The following is a 21590-nucleotide window of genomic DNA, read 5'->3' as shown; positions in this document are numbered from 1 at the left end:
GCTCCTGCTTTCCTGGGTCGAGCTAACCTAGCTCCAAACCCTAGCTCACAAGACGGTTCTACTCAGCTCCTCTCTCCTTGAACTTCCCTCACAGACTACCTAACTCCTCCCTCAGGTCAGAGCTTAAGGAAGTGCTCCCTGGAACTCCAGGTTTAGAGCTCCCTCTGCTAGCCTGAGGGAGAAACAGTGTTGAATGTTGGTACCTACTGGCCAATAGACTTCCCCAATTACCTCCAGGCTCAGCATTAACCCTTTGGAGGGGCAATGCTGTTGTGGCAACCAGATGCTGGGGCACCATACTTAGCACTTGTTGGCCCTTTTACCTTAACTCTGCGGTCCAGCTCACCCGAAAATATCTCAATTAGGTTCAGGTCTGGTGACTGTGGAGGCCAGGTCATCTGGCGTAGCACCCCATCACTCTCCTTCTTAGTCAAATAGCCCTTACACAACCTGGAGGTGTGTTTGTTTTCATTGTCCTGTTGAAAAAGAAATGATGGTCCAACTAAACGCAAACCGGATGGAATAGCATGCCGCTGCAAGATGCTGTGGTAGCCATGCTGGTTAAGTATGCCTTCAATTTTGAAAAAATCCCCAACAGTGTCACCAGCAAAGCACCCCCACATCATCACACCTTCTCCTCCATGCTTCACGGTGGGAACCAGGCATGTAGAGTCCATCCGTTCACCTTTTCTGCGTTGCACAAAGACACGGTGGTTGGATCCAAAAATCTCCAATTTGGACTCATCAGACCAAATCACAGATTTCCACTGGTCTAATGTCCATTCCTTGTGTTCTTTAGCCCAAACAAGTCTCTTCTGCTTGTTGCCTGTCCTTAGCAGTGGTTTCCTAACAGCTATTTTACCATGAAGGCCTGCTGCACAAAATCTCCTCTTAACAGTTGTTTTAGAGATGTGTCTGCTGCTAGAACTCTGTGTGGCATTGACCTGGTCTCTAATCTGAGCTGCTGTTAACCTGCGATTTTTGAGGCTGGTGACTCGGATAAACTTATCCTCCGCATCAGAGGTGACTCTTGGTCTTCCTTTCCTGTGGCGGTCCTCATGTGAGCCAGTTTCTTTGTAGTATTGGATGGTTTTTACCACTGCACTTGGGGACACTTTCAAAGTTTTCTAATTTTTTCGGACTGACTGACCATTTCTTAAAGTAATGATGGCCACTCGTTTTTCTTTACTTAGAATTTGTATTATGGCAAGAAAAAAGCAGCTAACAGTCTGTCAGTAGGACTATCAGCTGTGTATCCACCAGACTTGTGCACAACACAACTGATGGTCCAAACCCCATTTATAAGGCAAGAAATTCCACTTATTAAACCTGACAGGGCACACCTGTGAAGTGAAAACCATTTCCGGTGACTACCTCTTGAAGCTCATCAAGAGAATGCCAAGAGTGAGCAAAGCAGTAATCAAAGCAAAAGGTGGCTACTTTGAAGAACCTAGAATATAAGACATATTTTCAGTTGTTTAACAATTTTGTTTTTTAAGTATTTCATTCCACATGTGTTAATTCATAGTTTTGACTCCTTCAATGTGAATCTACAATTTTCAGAGTCATGAAAATAAAGAAAACTCTTTGAATGAGGTGTGTCCAAACGTCTGGTCTGTGTGTGTATATATATATATATATATATACACACACATATATATATATATATATATATATATATATATATATATATATATATATATATACAGTTAGGTCCAGAAATATTTGGACAGTGACACAAGTTTTGTTATTTTAGCTGTTTAGAAAAACATGTTCAGAAATACAATTGTATATATAATATGGGCTGAAAGTGCACACTCCCAGCTGCAATATGAGAGTTTTCACATCCAAATCGGAGAAAGGGTTTAGGAATCATAGCTCTGTAATGCAAAGCCTCCTCTTTTTCAAGGGACCAAAAGTAATTGGACAAGGGACTCTAAGGGCTGCAATTAACTCTGAAGGCGTCTCCCTCGTTAACCTGTAATCAATGAAGTAGTTAAAAGGTCTGGGGTTGATTACAGGTGTGTGGTTTTGCATTTGGAAGCTGTTGCTGTGACCAGACAACATGCGGTCTAAGGAACTCTCAATTGAGGTGAAGCAGAACATCCTGAGGCTGAAAAAAAAGAAAAAATCCATCAGAGAGATAGCAGACATGCTTGGAGTAGCAAAATCAACAGTCGGGTACATTCTGAGAAAAAAGGAATTGACTGGTGAGCTTGGGAACTCAAAAAGGCCATTCATCAATTCCAAAAATAGACAGGCCAGAGTTAAATTTGCTGAAAAACACCTCATGAAGCCAGCTCAGTTCTGGAAAAGTATTCTATGGACAGATGAGACAAAGATCAACCTGTACCAGAATGATGGGAAGAAAAAAGTTTGGAGAAGAAAGGGAACGGCACATGATCCAAGGCACACCACATCCTCTGTAAAACATGGTGGAGGCAACGTGATGGCATGGGCATGCATGGCTTTCAATGGCACTGGGTCACTTGTGTTTATTGATGACATAACAGCAGACAAGAGTAGCCGGATGAATTCTGAAGTGTACCGGGATATACTTTCAGCCCAGATTCAGCCAAATGCCGCAAAGTTGATCGGACGGCGCTTCATAGTACAGATGGACAATGACCCCAAGCATACAGCCAAAGCTACCCAGGAGTTCATGAGTGCAAAAAAGTGGAACATTCTGCAATGGCCAAGTCAATCACCAGATCTTAACCCAATTGAGCATGCATTTCACTTGCTCAAATCCAGACTTAAGACGGAAAGACCCAAAACAAGCAAGACCTGAAGGCTGCAGCTGTAAAGGCCTGGCAAAGCATTAAGAAGGAGGAAACCCAGCGTTTGGTGATGTCCATGGGTTCCAGACTTAAGGCAGTGATTGCCTCCAAAGGATTCGCAACAAAATATTGAAAATAAAAATTTTTATTTTGGGTTTGGTTTATTTGTCCAATTACTTTTGACCTCCTAAAATGTGGAGTGTTTGTAAAGAAATGTGTACAATTCCTACAATTTCTATCAGATATTTTTGTTCAAACCTTCAAATTAAACGTTACAATCTGCACTTAAATTCTGTTGTAGAGGTTTCATTTCAAATCCAATGTGGTGGCATGCAGAGCCCAACCCGCGAAAATTGTGTCACTGTCCAAATATTTCTGGACCTAACTGTATATATATCTATATATACACACATTATATATATATATATATATATATATATATACACAAACACACACACACACACACACACACACGTTGTGTAAGTTTGTCTTCATTAAACTATTCCACTGAAATCAAACTTTTCTGACACCATCATCGGGAAAAAAAGTCAATGTCTGTACCTGATTTTGGGTAAGTGACAAGAAACACATCACCATCCTGAATTTCCATATGTTCTACAGCATCTATGACTTCAGGTGACGTAAAATCGGTCCCACAGTATATGCCTTTATACTTGAAATATATAGCATTCAACTCTTCATAAAGTGCATTTCGGTCCATTGTTGCCATCTAACACCTAAAATATATCATTTATATAACATGTATTTTTCAGCAGAGGTAATAATAATAAAATAATGAACTAACATATAGTAGGGAAAATTAATCATGTTCTCACTAGTATCTAGAAAATCCCTTTTTAAATAGATAAATAACTGTTTTTATTAGACATGCATTAAAAGAAAACAAACAACATATACACACAAGTGCAAAAAAGTGCATGGGCATGAGAAACTGTACATTATTCACACAAAAAAGGTGTACCCTACACAAAAATAACATAGGTGTACACTCCAAACACGAACGAGACAATTAAGGGACAGCAGTCCTCTTCATATAAATATATGTTTATCTCTATATATAATTGCCTTATTCTGTCTGTCTGTCTGTCTTGCCCCAAAATGACGTAATTACAGTGACAACCGTCGCCACAGCGCCTGCACTAAAGAGCCTGCGACCAACAGCTCAGCTAAGGCTCCCTGCACACGTAACCAGGTACACATCGTGTTATTAAGCAAAGCGCTTTGCTTAGTTACCCGATATTTACCCTGGCTATCTGTGCAAGGAGCCTAACTGATCAGCCCAAACTATGGACCGACAGGACGATACCCGACACTTCCCCACTCGGCTCCGCCCCCTCCGCAAGTATACACTGAACACACACACACACTCACACACCTGGATAGTCACCTGTCCCTAGCCATGCAGTCCCTGACACTGACGTCCTCAGCGCCATGGGCCCACTCGGCTCCACCCACCCCTCACTCCACCCCCGGCACACATTAGGCTGCTTTCACTCTTGCGTTGTGAGGCATCCGTGACAGTGTGTTGTGTGAAGCATGTGACGGATGCATTGCAAATAGTGTGCTAATAAAGTAACGGATTCCTGTAAAAGAACGTTTTGCGTTTTTTTTGTTTATTTTTAATGTTTCGCCGGGAAAAGGAGATTTGTGATCGGGAGGAGAGAGAGAGAGGTAACAGCAAATCCCCTGAGTGATTGCAGTGAGCCGCGCGATCAGCTGTGCCGTCACTCAGGTGACTCGCGGACACAGCTTCAGTCCTCCACCCGAGAGCTGTGTCCGTGGGTCACCTGAATGAGGGCACAGCTGATCGCACAGCTCACTTCAGTTGCTGCGTGGAGCTGATAGGAGCGGCAGTAGAACACGGCCGCTCTCTATCAGCTTCATGTAGCAGAGCTGAATGCGTCGTGAGACCTCTGTGGATTACATCAGACCTGGAGGGGTATTTGGGGGTTTAATAAAGTGGTGAAAGAGGGTTTTTTTTGTCTTTTATTCCAAATAAAGGATTTTTTCGGGTGTATGTGCTTATTTTCTTTAACTTACAGGTTAACCATGGAAGGTATCTCGGGGACATGCCTGTCATGGTTAACCTAGGACTTAGTGGCAGCTATGGGCTGCTGCCATTAACTCCTTATTACCTCAATTGCCACCACACCAGGGCAATTCGGGATGAGCCGGGTAGAGTCCCGGGACTGTCGCATCTAATGGATGCGGCAATTCTGGGCGGCTGCTGGCTGATAATGTTAGGTTGGGGGGCTCTCCATAACGTGGATCTCCCCTTCAAGAGAATACCAGCCTTCAGCTGTGTGGCATTATCTTGGCTGGTTTCAAAATTGTGGGGGACCGCACGTGTTTTTTTTTAATTATTTATTTATTTATTTATTTTACTGCACGATATAGACCCTCCCGTCGGCAGCTGTGATTGGTTGCAGTGAGACGGCTGTCACTCAGCGTGGGAGTGGGTCTGACTGCAACCAATCATAGGCGCCGGTATGCTGGGGAAGCAGGGAATACGAGATTGAATAATGAGTGGCCGGCATTTTCAAAAGAGGAAAACCCGCCAGAGCTTTCTGACAGCCGTGCAGTGCCGCGCCCGTGATCGGTGAGGGGGGGAGAGGGGGAGAGAGACCAGGAGTGATTTTAAACGATTTAGATCATTCTGCTGGACATGTTGAGCATGCTCCGTAGAACGTGCCGGAATTTGTCAGCGTATTCTGCCGCTTAGCGCATAGCGGCGGAATCCGCCACCATAGACAATCATTAGACATCTTGGCGGATTCCAACGTAATATTTCAATGTGCGTTATTTTAACAACCCAAAAAATGCTACATGTAGCGTTCCCTCTGTCCGACACTGCATCAAAATAACGGCTCAGAGTCATCCAGCAGATGAAACGCAGACACTTACAGTATGACGTCAATACAAGTCTATGGAGCATAGTGCAGTGTGTTAACAGACTGCGCTATTCTCCATAGCAGTGGATTGCACTGAACACAAGTGTGAAAGCGCCCTTACCCCGCAAGATGGGGGCACATGTCAGGATGGTGGCTACACCACAATGGGGGCACATACCAACATTGGGCCACATCACAGCATCAGCATATTTTTACTTAAGTTTACACTGTTCATGGCCTTCTTTCATTACAAGCCATGGACATCATTAAACATTAGACTCATCTATTAAAACTGTTCCTTCTGTTGTTTGTCATTTTAAAATCATTAAACAATTATAAGAATACTAAAATAAACCTAACCCATTCAGTCCATTCATTACCTTATTATTCAATCTGCTAACCTACAGAGCTAGCCAAAAGTATTGGCACCCCTGCAATTCTGTCAGAGAATACTCAGTTTCTTGCTGAAAATTATTGCAATCACAAATTCTTTGGTATTATTATCTTCATTTAATTTGTCTTCAATGAAAAAAAAAAATTGTCATAAAGCCAAATTGGATATAATTCCACACCAAACATAAAAAGGGGGTGGACAAAAGTATTGGCACTGTTTGAAAAATCATGTGATGCTTCTCTAATTTGTGTGAATAACAGCACCTGTAACATACCTGTGGCACCTAACAGGTGTTGGCAATAACTAAATCACACTTGCAGCCAGTTGATATGGATTAAAGTTGACTCAACCTCTGTCCTGTGTCCTTGTGTGTACCACATTGAGCATGGAGAAAAGAAAGAAGACCAAAGAACTGTCTGAGGACTTGAGAATCCAAATTGTGAGGAAGCATGAGCAATCTCAAGGCTACAAGTCCATCTCCAAAGACCTGAAAGTTCCTGTGCCTACGGTGCGCAGTGTCATCAAGAAGTTTAAAGCCATGACACTGTGGCTAACCTTCCTAGATGTGGAAGGAAAAGAAAATTGACGATATTTCAACGCAAGATTGTGCGGATGGTGGATAAAGAACCTCGACTAACATCCAAACGAGTTCAAGCTGCCCTGCAGTCCGAGGGTATAACAGTGTCAACCCGTACTATCCGTCGGAGTCTGAACGAAAAGGGACTGCATGGTAGGATACCCAGGAAGACCCCACTTCTTACCCCGAGACATAAAAAAGCCAGGCTGAAGTTTGCCAAAACTTACCTGAGAAAGCCTAAAACGTTTTGGAAGAATGTTCTCTGGTCAGATGAGACAAAAGTAGAGCTTTTTGGGAAAGGCCATCAACATAGAGTTTACAGGAAAAAAAAAAGAGGCATTCAAAGAAAAGAACACGGTCCCTACAGTCAAACATGGCAGAGGTTCCCTGATGTTTTGGGGTTGCTTTGCTGCCTCTGGCACTGGACTGCTTGACCGTGTGCATAGCATTATGAAGTCTGAAGACTATCAACAAATTTTGCAGCATACTGTAGGGCCCAGTGTGAGAAAGCTGGGTCTCCCTCAGAGGTCATGGGTCTTCCAGCAGGACAATGACCCAAAACACACTTCAAAAAGCACTAGAAAATGGTTTGAGAGAAAGCACTGGAGACTACTAAAGTGGCCAGCAATGAGTCCAGACCTGAATCCCATAGAACACCTGTGGAGAGATCTCAAAATGGCAGTTTGGAGAAGGCACCCTTCAAATAGCAGGGACCTGGAGCAGTTTGCCAAAGAAGAATGGTCTAAAATTCCAGCAGAGCATTGTAAGAAACTCATTGATGGTTACCGGAAGCGGTTGTTCGCAGTTATTTTCGCTAAAGGTTGTGTAACCAAGTATTAGGCTAAGGGTGCCAATACTTTTGTCTGGCCCATTTTTGGAGTTGTGTGTGAAATGATCAATGATTTGATTTTTGTTTCATTCTCTTTTGTGTTTTTTCATTGCAAGCAAAATAAATGAAGATAATAATACCAAAGAATTTGTGATTGCAATCATTTTCAAGAAGAAACTAAGTATTCTCTGACAGAATTGCAGGGGTGCCAATACTTTTGGCCAGCACTGTACATACATATTCTAGACTACCCGATATGTTAGAACCTTCTAATATACTTATATTAGGGAGAGGAAGCTATTGTGATGGTAGCCTCCATCTTGAAAATTACAGTTTGGCTTTAAGAAATATTGGAAGACATACTGTATTCTGTTTGGATTTCTGAACAGGTGCATCTAGCTATGCACATTAAGCTTGAAAAATACATTATTAAATCATAATCTTGGAATAGACACATTATCAGACCTTCTCGCTGAGAAGAATGTGATGTCTATTTTCCTATAAATAATGATTTCTTAGATAGATACCATCCTTCCATGGCAGCGTCCCAAGATTATACAAAACAAAGGACGTGTTAATTTGAAATGAACATCCAATCATAATAGCAGATTGACATTTAACCAATTAATAATATAATGTAAAATGACCAATTAAATGCTTGTTTTATATCTTGTGTTTTGTATATAACCAATAAGATGCCTATATTTTGAATATTATTATCCTTTTTTACACCCAAAATGTACACTCTATAAATAGCTGTACTTCCTGGAATTATAGGAAATGTTGTTATAGCTAGAGCCGCTGGGGTGTGTGTGTGTGTGTGTGTGTGTGTGCTCTCTCATTCCCTCCATTGACAACATTCATCTGTGACATAGGCCGATCTCAGAAAGGCACTAGTCCCAATAGTCTCTATGACACTAGGTAGCTGTACCTCCCCCGTGTCAGCAGCTGAGCTGCTCGAATCCGGATCTGCGGTGGCTCGAGGGGCGTCCGGACCCGGGGGCCTCGCGGCCACTCGAATGTAGGGGGGTATTTACAGGGGGGTGGTATATTAAGAGTTTGTGACGCCACCCGTGGTATGTGGTAAGGTGGAGTACCATCGCTGCATCTGAGAGTACCCGGTGGCGATGGAGTGGGCAGCCAGGTGTTTAACCCCTCCACGGGTATTGGGAGATGCCCCGAGACTCGGTGATGGAGACGGAAAGGTGTCATTGGGGAGGTAAGGGTCACTTGCGTACTCACTCAGTCCAATAACGCTGACACCAACAACTTTACTAAACCAAAGTTCTGGACACCGCTGCCGCTGAGAGGGAGCATGTTTGGGTCCTGTTTCTGTTGGTGTTGCCTGTTGATCTGTGACCTTTCCCTTGGCACCTTGTTTCCTTCTGGTTGGTCCCTGTAGCTTGAAGCTAGTCGGGTCCCGCTCCCCAGTATGGCTAACTGAGGGAGCTTGCTCTCAGGGTTCATGCTTGGGATTTTCTGGACCGTATGTGTGGACCCCGATTTTGGAGCGGGTGGAGAGCGGATCTTGAAGGCTCCATTCTCGTCGGGTAAATTGTCAGGTTGCCTGAAGCTACTCCCTGACCTAGGGTCACCGTACACCATCATGCCCTGGCCCCTGCCTGGTGATAGTATAAGATCGCCGGCTGTCCTCCACGAAAATGCCGTGCCCCTTGTCACGATCCCCTGCGACCAGGGGTCCAGCTCCTACCAGGCCCAGACCAATGGGAGGCGCCGGGTCTGTATGGCGCGATGTGCGCACGCGCCGAGATTTATCAGTGCGGCGTCCCAGCTGTGTCTAGGGCTATTTATAGTAGCCCCTCTGTGCTACGTACCCACTCCCTAAGCGAACACTTCACCATCGTGAAACGTACGTTGGGGTCTGTACTGGGGGCTCACCCTCCCTGTCACCCCTGGTCGGCTGCACGTCCTTTGGTATTTCCACCCCTCCTTACAGGTTTGCGGTACTTTTGGACTGGGTCCACATGCATTTGGCTTGTCCCGGTATTTTCTTTTTCTATACTGAACCCACATGGGTCTATCTAAACAATAGGGGCCGCCTGATGCAGGTGTTCCCTGAGTGTGACTACTGCTTGCCTGTTGTTTTTCCTCCGTTTTTTTGGCCAGGGTATCTATCAAAAATTTTGGCTTTGCCTTTGATAAATGAGCCCACTTGGGCCTTTTTTGCCTTGTTGGATACATATGGCCTAGTGGATGGAGATTTGATTTCCCCCTAGTGACGGTCGTGCAGCCCCCAGGTGTTATTGCCTTTTATATCATCTTTTCCTCTTGTGCCTGTTTTATCTAATCTGACTCTGTATGTTTAATAATTTGTCAATAAACTATTTGATATTTTTGAAGCTAATTTACTCTGTTCTCCTGGTTTCAACGTCTGCTACTAGTAGTTCCAAGGAGCCCAGCTTCTGACCTCCTCTCACTTTCACCTCGAACACTACTCTGGCTTACTCCTGACACTCCTGACCTCCCCTTAACCAACCCCCCAAGTGGGCGACCCTATTTCACTTAGGCCGTCCACTGGTGTGTCTGGTGGGTGTGGTACTGAGTGTTCCTAGGATTTTGATTAGCTGGTTTTGGCAACGCCAATGGCTAGGGACCCATAACTAGAGATGAGCGAACCGGCCGTGGTTCGGCTCGAGTTCGGTTCGCCGAACGGAGGTCTCGTTCGAGTTCGGTTCGGCGAACCACTCGAACCGCATAGGAAACAATGGGAGGCAATCACAAACACATAAAAACACCTAGAAAACACCCTCAAAGGTGTCCAATAGGTGACAAACAACTCACAACACAACACAAACTCATGGGAAAGTGACAAGAACAAATTCTAATGCGAAAACAAAACAGCGTTAAAAGGAAAAGAGGATGAGACACAGATATAGGCATGGCATGCCCTTCTATAATCATGTAAAACACCGCAAGGTTACTCCAAGCGGAGTCTCCCTTTTTTCCAAAAGTTGGGCCACACACACACCCACCCCTTCAGTGGCAGCACTTGTGCCCCAGTTGTACACTTCACAGGTAGATTTGCATCAAGGACATTCAAAAATACGCCATACTTAACCGTCCCCAGGATGACACCGGGGTAGGTAGCTAAGTCTTTCCTGATCCCAACTCTGTTCATCTTGGATCATTTTTAAAAACAATGTAAGCAAGGGTTACTCCAAGCGGAGTCTCCCTTTTTTCCAAAAATTAGGCCTCACACACACCCACCCATTCAGTGGCAGCACTTGTGCCCCAGTTGTACACATCACAGCTAGATTTGCATCAAGCACATTCAAAAATACGCAATACTTAACCGTTCCTAGGATGACCCAGTGGTAGGTAGCAAAGTCTTTGCTGAACCATGACTTGTTCATCTTGGCTCCTTTTAAAAAACACAGCAATCAAGGGTTACTCCAAGCGGAGTCTCCCTTTTTTCAAAAATTGGGCCACACACACACCCACCCCTTCAGTGGCTGCACTTGTGCCCCTGTTGTACACTGCACAGCTAGATTTGCATCAAGCACATTCAAAAATACGCCATACTTAATTGTCCCCAGGATGACCCCGGGGTAGGTAGCAAAATCTTTGCTGAACCATGACTTGTTCATCTTGGCTCCTTTTAAAAAACACAGCAAGCAAGGATTACTCCAAGCGGAGTCTCCCTTTTTTTCCAAAAATTGGGCCACACAGACACTCACCCTTTCAGTGGCAGCACTTGTGCCCCAGTTGTACACTTCACAGCTAGATTTGCATCAAGCACATTCAAAAATACGCCATCCTTAACCGTCCCCAGGATGACACCGGGGTGGGTAGCAAAGTCTTTCCTGATCCCAGCTCTGTTCATCTTGGATCATTTTTAAAAACACAGCAAGCAAGGGTTACTCCAAGTGGAGTCTCCCTTTTTTCCAAAAATTGGGCCACACACACACACCCACCCCTTCAGTGGCAGCACTTGTGCCCCAGTTGTACACTTCACAGGTAGATTTGCATCAAGCACATTCAAAATCCACAAGCATTTACTCTCCCCAGAATGACACAGGCGTAGTAAATTCCTTCTGGATCCATGACTTGTTCATTTTGATGAACGTTAGTCTGTCCACATTGTCACTGGACAGACGCGTGCGCTTATCTGTCAGCACACACCCAGCAGCACTGAAGACACATTCAGAGACAACGCTGGCAGCTGGACACGACAAAATCTCCAAGGCGTAAGTGGAGAGCTCTGGCCATTTTTCAAGATTTGAAGCCCAAAATGAGCAAGGCTCCATTTGCAAAGTCATGGCATCGATGTTCATTTGGAGATACTCCTGTATCATCCTCTCCAGCCATTGACTAAGTGTCAGACTTGTTGTCTCTGGTGGCCTTGCAAAGGATGGTCTAAAAAAATTATGAAAAGATTCAATAAAATTGCTGTTACCAGCACCAGATACGGTGCTACTGGTACGGGTAGACTGTTGAAGATGACGAGACCGTCCCATGTTTGTCAAGTTAAAACTGGGAGATTCACTCCCTGCACCACGGTTGTTTGGTGGAAAAGCCGAGCTAAGATCGAGTAACAGCTTCTGCTGATACTCCTGCTTTCTATGGCTGGAATTATGTCACAAAATTTGGACTTGTACCGGGGATCTAATAGTGTGGCAAGCCAGTAGTCATCATCACTTCTAATTTTGACAATACAAGGGTCATGTTGGAGGTAGTGCAGCAAGAAGGCGCTCATGTGTCTTGCGCAGCCATGCGGACCAAGTCCACGCGGTGTTTGTGGCATAGAGGTGCTAACCGTTCTTTCTTCCTCTGACATCTCCCCCCGAACTCTTTTAACTGAAATTTGACCAAGGTCTCCCTCATCTGCTGAGTCTTCCATGTCCATGGACAGTTCGTCCTCCATTTCTTCGTGTTCTCCTGCACCTTCCTCAACATTTCGCCTGCTACTATGCGCCCTTGTTGATCCCTGTCCCCCATGGTCCCATGCCTGCCGCGTTGATGATGATGAACGTCTGGACCTTGGTGATGTTGTTGTGTCTTGCGCATATGAATCCTCCTGTAGTTCCTCCCCTTCCTGATGTCCCACCCCCTGACTCCGAATAGTGTTTAGCGTGTGCTCCAGCATGTAAATGACTGGAATTGTCATGCTGATAATGGCATTGTCAGCGCTAAACATATTCGTCGCCATGTCGAAACTGTGCAGAAGGGTGCATAGGTCCTTGATCTGAGACCACTCCATCAGGGTGATCTTCCCCACCTCTGCATCTCGTTGGCCCAGGCTATGCATCATGATGTATTGCACCAGGGCTCGACGGTGCTGCCACAGTCGCTGTAACATGTGGAGAGTCGAATTCCAGCGTGTCGGCACATCGCATTTCAGGCGATGAACCGGCAGGCCGAAAGATTTCTGGAGCGATGCAAGTTGCTCTGCAGCGGTGGTTGAACGGCGGAAGTGAGCAGACAGTTTTCGTGCCCTGTTCAGAAGGCCATCTAGGCCGGGATAGTGTGTTAAAAATTGCTGGACAACAAGGTTCAACATGTGAGCCATACAAGGCACGTGTGTCACCTTGCCCAGGAGATGGGCCGCACCCAGGTTTGCAGCATTGTCGCACACGGCCTTACCAGGCTGCAGGTTGAGTGGATACAACCATTTAATAAACTCAGTCTCCCGAGCTGCCTACAACTCAGCCGCTGTGTGACTCTTAGGGTGGCTTTGCACGTTGCGACATCGCTATCGCAACGTGTAAAACCTTTTTGATACGATGAACGAGCGCAAAAGCGTCGTTATCGTATCATCGCTGCAGCCTCCGACATTTCCATAATGCCGGTGCAGCGACAGGTGCGATGTTGTTCCTCACTCCTGCGGCAGCACACATCGCTGTGTGTGAAGCCGCAGGAGCGAGGATCATCACCTTACCTGCCTCCCGGCTGCAATGAGAAGGACGGAGGTGGGCGGGATGTTTACATCCTGCTCATCTCCGCCCCTCCGCTTCAATTGGTCGCCTGCCATGTGACGTCGCTGTGACGCCACACGACCCGCCCCCTTAGGAAGGAGGCGGGTCGCCGGCCAGAGGGACGTCGCACGGCAGGTATGTGCGTGTGAAGCTGCCGTAGCGATAATAATTGCTACGGCAGCTTTCACTAGATATCGCACGTGCGACGAGGGCGGGACTATCGCTGTAGAATCGGTAACACATTGTTGCCGATGTCGCAGCGTGCAAAGCCCGCCTTATTTCCAAGACATTTCAAGCTAAAGACTGCCTGATGCCGTTGCGCTCTGCTGCCAGAAAAGTAATGAGGGGTGAGTGATTCCTTCTGCGCAGTTAGAACGCTGGTGGTCTGACCAGGCAGGCTTGGGGTGGAGGTGGAGGACCCAGATGAGGTGGAGGAGGCAGAAGCAGTGGCGGAACTTGGACAGACAGAGGATTGACACACAAGTCGTGGGGACGGCAAGACGTGTGCAGCAGACCCTTCACCATCTATCACCATAGTTACCCAGTGCCCAGTCAGCGACATGTAACGTCCCTGTCCATGCTTACTGGTCCAAGTATCGGTGGTGAAATGCACCCGTTCACACACAGAGTTTCTCAAGGAAGCGGTGATGTTGTGTGCTACATGCTGGTGTAGCGCAGGCACACCTTTCTTAGAGAAGTAGTAGCGACTGGGCATCTGGTACTGGGGCACAGCGACAGACATAAGGTCTCAAAAATCCTGTGTGTCCACCAGGCGGAAAGGCAGCATTTCGGTAGCCAAGAGTTTACATAGGGATAAAGTCAGCCTAGCTTTGTCACGGGTCGCAGGAAATGGCCTTTTATTTGTCCACATCTGAGGGACAGAGATCTGGCTGCTGTATGTAGACGGTGGTGAGTAGGGTGTCCCTGGAAAAATGCAGGTTTGTGAGGCATAGACATGATGTTGCCTTCATCCAACGTTGGTGCTAACGATGTCTGAGAGATCTGTACACACGCACTTGTTTCCCCTTCCAAACCAACTAACAACCTACCAAGCAAACTGACTGTTGCGGTTACAGTGGTGGAAGTTGTGCGTGGAAAACCAGGTGTGACAGCTGTCCCCACAGTCCTAGAAGATGAAGAGCGCACGGATACACTGGAAGGGGCAGGCGATGGATGGTTCGCTCCGCTAGGCCGCATTGCAGCACGGTGAGATTCCCACTGGGACATATGATATTTATTCATGTGACGATTCATGGAAGAAGTTGTCAAACTGCTGAGGTTTTGCCCTCTACTAACAGAATCACGACAAATTTTACAGATCACATAATTTGGGCGATCTTTTGCTATGTCAAAAAAGGACCAGGCTAGGCAAGGCTTAGAGGGCATGCGACCTGCTGATCCACCCCGACTAGTGCTCAGAGGCACAGTGGTGGCTGAGGATACAGTTGTAGACGTGCTACCAGTACTCCGACTCTGTCCAGGAAGGTGCAAGGTAACTTCGTCGTCAGTTGCATCCTCCTCCACCACCTCTGTTGACCTCCTCGAGTGCCTGACTGTGGGTTGACAGTATGTGGGATCTAGAACTTCCTCATCAATTGTTGTGTTTGCACTCCCCTCCCCCTCAGACCGAGCCTCTTCTTGCCCTGACCGAAAATTTAAGTTGTCATCCCAATCTGCTATCTGCGTCTCATCGTCATCAGTATGTTCCTCATTGTCTATTACAACAGGTGTTTCAGTTTGTGAATAAGGGTCAACATTATGCTCAGAAACTTGTTCATCACGGCCTTTATCTGAGTCACAAAGGTTCTGGGCATCACTGCAGACCATTTCCTGGTCTGTACTCACTGTAGCTTGGGAGCAGACCTCTGATTCCCAGGCTATAGTGTGACTGAACAGCTCTGCAGACTCAGCCATCTCAGTTCCACCATACTGTGCAGGGTGGATTTAGACTTCAGAGCTGGGAGAAAGCAAGTGTGATTGGGATGACAACTCAGAGGACTGGTGTTCTTTGGATGCGGTAGTTGAGGTGGCGGAGAGGGCAGTTGTTGGAACACTTGAGATCCATTCAAGCATTTTCTTTTTTTGCCCATCATCTACCTTTGTTCCAGTTGTTCGTGTCCGTAAAAAAGGGAGCACATCGGATTGTCCACGGTAAGTAGTAGACATCTTACTTTTGCTGGAAGATGGTCTATCTTCAGCAGATGTTAATGGAGCTTTGCCACCTTCCCCATGGACAAACCCTTGTTTTCCTTTTCCAACACGCCTCTTCCCCTTTCCACCAGCATCTGTCATTTTGCCACTCATTTTGATTGCGACAAAATTGTGCACTTAAAATGTGGTAGTAAAAATTGAGAGGTGGTGTAGATTGCAGCGGTGGTCTATCTTTATTAACAGCAGAATAAACAACAATAACTATCCCTGACAATGCAACTACGGCCCTTAAACTGGCAGCATAGTTTGCTAGTATAATGGCTTAGTAACAATGAGCTTGAGTGTGCAATGCAGTGGTGCTGCAAATAGCTTTGCACCAGTGGGACAATAATGGATGTCCAACAGCCACTTTTAGGATGCCACTAAGTTTACTCAGTGTTTGCTAGTATAATGGCTTAGTAACAATGAGCTTGAGTGTGCAATGCAGTGGTGCTGCAAATAGCTTTGCACCAGTGGGACAATAATGGAAGTCCAACAGCCACTTTTAGGATGCCACTAAGTTTACTCAGTGTTTGCTAGTATAATGGCTTAGTAACAATGAGCTTGAGTGTGCAATGCAGTGGTGCTGCAAATAGCTTTGCACCAGTGGGACAATAATGGAAGTCCAACAGCCACTTTTAGGATGCCACTAAGTTTACTCAGTGTTTGCTAGTATAATGGCTTAGTAACAATGAGTTTGAGTGTGCAATGCAGTGGTGCTGCAAATAGCTTTGCACCAGTGGGACAATAATGGAAGTCCAACAGCCACTTTTAGGATGCCACTAAGTTTATTCAGTGTTTGCTAGTATAATGGCTTAGTAACAATGAGCTTGAGTGTGCAATGCAGTGGTGCTGCAAATAGCTTTGCACCAGTGGGACAATAATGGAAGACCAACAGCTACTTTTAGGATGCCACTAAGTTTACTCAGTGTTTGCTAGTATAATGGCTTAGTAACAATGAGCTTGAGTGTGCAATGCAGTAGTGCTGCAAATAGCTTTGCACCAGTGGGACAATAATGAAGTCCAACAGCCACTTTTAGGATGCCATTAAGTTTACTCAGTGTTTGCTAGTATAATGGCTTAGTAACAATGAGTTTGAGTGTGCAATGCAGTGGTGCTGAAAATAGCTTTGCACCAGTGGGACAATAATGGAAGTCCAACAGCCACTTTTAGGATGCCACTAAGTTTACTCAGTGTTTGCTAGTATAATGGCTTAGTAACAATGAGTTTGAGTGTGCAATGCAGTGGTGCTGCAAATAGCTTTGCACCAGTGGGACAATAATGGAAGTCCAACAGCCACTTTTAGGATGCCACTAAGTTTACTCAGTGTTTGCTAGTATAATGGCTTAGTAACAATGAGTTTGATTGTGCAATGCAGAGGTGCTGCAAATAGATTTGCACTAGTGGGATACTAATGGAAGTCCAACAGCCACTTTTAGGATGCCACTAAGTTTACTCAGTGTTTGCTAGTATAATGGCTTAGTAACAATGAGCTTGAGTGTGCAAAGGGCAGGAGGGTACAGTGGCAGGGTTGTGGGTCAGTGTAGAGGAAAGGAAGCGTCACTTTCTATCCCTCCTAATGGGGAAATGCAGCGAGGAAGTCCCTGAGCTTAGCTACACAGACGCTGTTTGGAGATGAGCGAACCGGTCGCGGTTCGGCTCGAGGTCGGTTCGCCTAACGGAGCTCCCGTTCGAGTTCGGCTCGTCGAACGTTCGACGAACCGAACTCGAACTGCATAAGAAACAATGGCAGGTAATCACAAACACATAAAAACACCTAGAAAACACCCTCAAAGGTGTGCAAAAGGTGACAAACAACTCACAACACAACACAAACACATGGGAAAGTGACAAGGACATATACTCATGCGAAAACAAAAGAGCTGGACAAGGAAAAAGAGGAGGACACACAGATATATGAGTATATGCAAGGAAACATCGATGCCATTACTGTGCAACTTGAGCCCTGCTCATTTTAGGCTTCCAATCTGGATAAATTGCCTGAGCTTGCCACGTACGCCTTGGGGATCTTGTCGTGTCCTGCAGCCAGCGTTCTCTCGGAACCTGTCTTCAGTGCTGCTGGGGGTCTGATGGCAGATAAGCACACGCGTCTGTCCACTGACAATGTGCACATGGCTCTCAGAGGACTTTTCTTCCCCTGGCTCATCCAGGGGAGGTGAAAGGCACGCATATTTTTGAGAGTGCTTCATGCCAAGCATCTTTTTCTTTTTCAAAAGGGGGGTCAACTGATGCCAGTCAAGTGGGGTGTGTGTGGCCCAATTAGTGGAAACGAGGGAGACTGTGGTTGGAGTCCCCTCGCTGTGTTTCTAAAAGAACCAAAATGAACAAATCATGGCTCTCAGAGGACTTGTCTTCCCCTGGGTCAGCCAGGGGACGGGAAAGGCACGCGTATTTTTGAGAGTGCTTCATGCAAAGCATCTTTTTCATTTTCAAAAGGGGGGTCAACTGATGCCAGTCAAGTGGGGTGTGTGTGGCCCAATTAGTGGCAACGAGGGAGACTGTGGTTGGAGTCCCCTCGCTGTGTTTCTAAAAGAACCAAGATGAACAAGTCATGGCTCTCAGATGACTTTTCTTCCCCTGGGTCAGCCAGGGAGGCGAAAGGCACGCATATTTTTGAGAGTGCTTCATGCAAAGCATCTGTTTCATTTTGAAAAGGGGGATCAAGTGATGCCAGTCAAGTGGGGTGTGTGTGGCCCAATTAGTGGAAACGAGGGAGACTGTGGTTGGAGTCCCCTCGCTGTGTTTCTAAAAGAACCAAAATGAACAAATCATGGCTCTCAGAGGACTTTTCTTCCCCTGGGTCAGCCAGGGGACGGGAAAGGCACGTGTATTTTTGAGAGTGCTTCATGGAAAGCATCTTTTTCTTTTTCAAAAGGGAGGTCAACTGATGCCAGTCAAGTGGGGTGTCTGTGGCCCAATTAGTGGAAACGAGGGAGACTGTGGTTGGAGTCCCCTCGCTGTGTTTCTAAAAGAACCAAAATGAACAAATCATGGCTCTCAGAGGACTTTTCTTCCCCTGGGTCAGCCAGGGGAGGCGAAAGGCACGGGTATTTTTGAGAGTGCTTCATGCAAAGCATCTTTTTCATCTTGAAAATTGGGTCAACTGATGCCAGTCAAGTGGGGTGTGTGTGGCCCAATTAGTGGAAACGAGGGAGACTGTGGTTGGAGTCCCCTCGCTGTGTTTCTAAAATAACCAAAATGAACAAATCATGGCTCTCAGAGGACTTTTCTTCCCCTGGGTCAGCCAGGGGACGGGAAAGGCACGCGTATTTTTGAGAGTGCTTCATGCAAAGCATCTGTTTCATTTTAAAAAGGGGGATCAAGTGATGCCAGTCAAGTGGGGTGTGTGTGGCCCAATTAGTGGCAACGAGGGAGACTGTGGTTGGAGTCCCCTCGCTGTGTTTCTAAAAGAACCAAGATGAACAAGTCATGGCTCTCAGAGGACTTGTCTTCCCCTGGGTCAGCCAGGGGACGGGAAAGGCACGCGTATTTTTGAGAGTGCTTCATGCAAAGCATCTTTTTCTTTTTCAAAAGGGGGGTCAACTGATGCCAGTCAAGTGGGGTGTGTGTGGCCCAATTAGTGGCAACGAGGGAGACTGTGGTTGGAGTCCCCTCGCTGTGTTTCTAAAAGAACCAAAATGAACAAATCATGGCTCTCAGAGGACTTGTCTTCCCCTGGGTCAGCCAGGGGACAAGAAAGGCACGCGTATTTTTGAGAGTGCTTCATGCAAAGCATCTTTTTCTTTTTCAAAAGGGGGGTCAACTGATGCCAGTCAAGTGGGGTGTGTGTGGCCCAATTAGTGGCAACGAGGGAGACTGTGGTTGGAGTCCCCTCGCTGTGTTTCTAAAAGAACCAAGATGAACAAGTCATGGCTCTCAGATGACTTTTCTTCCCCTGGGTCAGCCAGGGGAGGCGAAAGGCACGCGTATTTTTGAGAGTGCTTCATGCAAAGCATCTGTTTCATTTTGAAAAGGGGGATCAAGTGATGCCAGTCAAGTGGGGTGTGTGTGGCCCAATTAGTGGAAACGAGGGAGACTGTGGTTGGAGTCCCCGCGCTGTGTTTCTAAAAGAACCAAAATGAACAAATCATGGCTCTCAGAGGACTTGTCTTCCCCTGGGTCAGCCAGGGGACGGGAAAGGCACGCGTATTTTTGAGAGTGCTTCATGCAAAGCATCTTTTTCATCTTGAAAATTGGGTCAACTGATGCCAGTCAAGTGGGGTGTGTGTGGCCCAATTAGTGGAAACGAGGGAGACTGTGGTTGGAGTCCCCTCGCTGTGTTTCTAAAAGAACCAAGATGAACAAGTCATGGCTCTCAGAGGACTTTTCTTCCCCTGGGTCAGCCAGGGGATGGGAAAGGCACGTGTATTTTTGAGAGTGCTTCATGGAAAGCATCTTTTTCTTTTTCAAAAGGGAGGTCAACTGATGCCAGTCAAGTGGGGTGTGTGTGGCCCAATTAGTGGAAACGAGGGAGACTGTGGTTGGAGTCCCCTCGCTGTGTTTCTAAAAGAACCAAAATGAACACATCATGGCTCTCAGAGGACTTTTCTTCCACTGGGTCAGCCAGGGGAGGCGAAAGGCACGCGTATTTTTGAGAGTGCTTCATGCAAAGCATCTTTTTCATCTTGAAAATTGGGTCAACTGATGCCAGTCAAGTGGGGTGTGTGTGGCCCAATTAGTGGAAACGAGGGAGACTGTGGTTGGAGTCCCCTCGCTGTGTTTCTAAAAGAACCAAAATGAACAAATCATGGCTCTCAGAGGACTTGTCTTCCCCTGGGTCAGCCAGGGGACGGGAAAGGCACGCGTATTTTTGAGAGAGCTTCATGCAAAGCATCTGTTTCATTTTGAAAAGGGGGATCAAGTGATGCCAGTCAAGTGGGGTGTGTGTGGCCCAATTAGTGGAAACAAGGGAGACTGTGGTTGGAGTCCCCTCGCTGTGTTTCTAAAAGAACCAAAATGAACAAATCATGGCTCTCAGAGGACTTGTTTTCCCCTGGGTCAGCCAGGGGACGGGAAAGGCACGCGTATTTTTGAAAGTGCTTCATGCAAAGCATCTATTTCATTTTGAAAAGGGGGATCAAGTGATGCCAGTCAAGTGGGGTGTGTGTGGCCCAATTAGTGGAAACGAGGGAGACTGTGGTTGGAGTCCCCTCGCTGTGTTTCTAAAAGAACCAAAATGAACAAATCATGGCTCTCAGAGGACTTATCTTCCCCTGGGTCAGCCAGGGGACGGGAAAGGCACGCGTATTTTTGAGAGTGCTTCATGCAAAGCATCTATTTCATTTTGAAAAGGGGGATCAAGTGATGCCAGTCAAGTGGGGTGTGTGTGGCCCAATTAGTGGAAACAAGGGAGACTGTGGTTGGAGTCCCCTCGCTGTGTTTCTAAAAGAACCAAAATGAACAAATCATGGCTCTCAGAGGACTTGTCTTCCCCTGGGGGTCAGCCAGGGGACGGGAAAGGCACGCGTATTTTTGAGAGTGCTTCATGCAAAGCATCTTTTTCAAAAGGGGGGTCAACTGATGCCAGTCAAGTGGGGTGTGTGTGGCCCAATTAGTGGCAACGAGGGAGACTGTGGTTGGAGTCCCCTCGCTGTGTTTCTAAAAGAACCAAGATGAACAAGTCATGGCTCTCAGAGGACTTTTCTTCCCATGGGTCATCCAGGGGACGGGAAAGGCACGCGTATTTTTGAGAGTGCTTCATGCCAAGCATCTTTTTCTTTTTCAAAAGGGGGTCAACTGATGCCAGTCAAGTGGGGTGTGTGTGGCCCAATTAGTGGAAACGAGGGAGACTGTGGTTGGAGTCCCCTCGCTGTGTTTCTAAAAGAACCAAAATGAACAAATCATGGCTCTCAGAGGATTTGTCTTCCCCTGGGTCAGCCAGGGGACGGGAAAGGCATGCGTATTTTTAAGAGTGCTTCATGCAAAGCATCTATTTCATTTTGAAAAGGGGG

General features: G+C 46.4%; 1 protein-coding gene across 3 annotated transcripts in view; it reads right to left on the bottom strand.

Moving 5' to 3' along the window:
• Nucleotides 1-21590, bottom strand: part of LOC142295229 (amine sulfotransferase-like) — a 153754-nt gene that overhangs the window by 67667 nt on the left and 64497 nt on the right. For all 3 annotated transcript variants that reach the window (XM_075338318.1, XM_075338320.1, XM_075338319.1), the window contains one exon: nucleotides 3342-3517. In XM_075338318.1, the coding sequence (XP_075194433.1) occupies nucleotides 3342-3510 (169 nt within the window). In that variant the 5' untranslated portion in view covers nucleotides 3511-3517. The remainder of the gene's footprint in view (nucleotides 1-3341; nucleotides 3518-21590) is intronic.

Source organism: Anomaloglossus baeobatrachus, chromosome 3 (genome assembly GCF_048569485.1).
Source record: "Anomaloglossus baeobatrachus isolate aAnoBae1 chromosome 3, aAnoBae1.hap1, whole genome shotgun sequence".
NCBI classification, from domain to species: Eukaryota; Metazoa; Chordata; class Amphibia; order Anura; family Aromobatidae; genus Anomaloglossus; species Anomaloglossus baeobatrachus.
The sequence above is the reverse complement of the archived record's forward strand: the minus strand, read 5'-3'. Positions and strand labels throughout refer to the sequence as shown.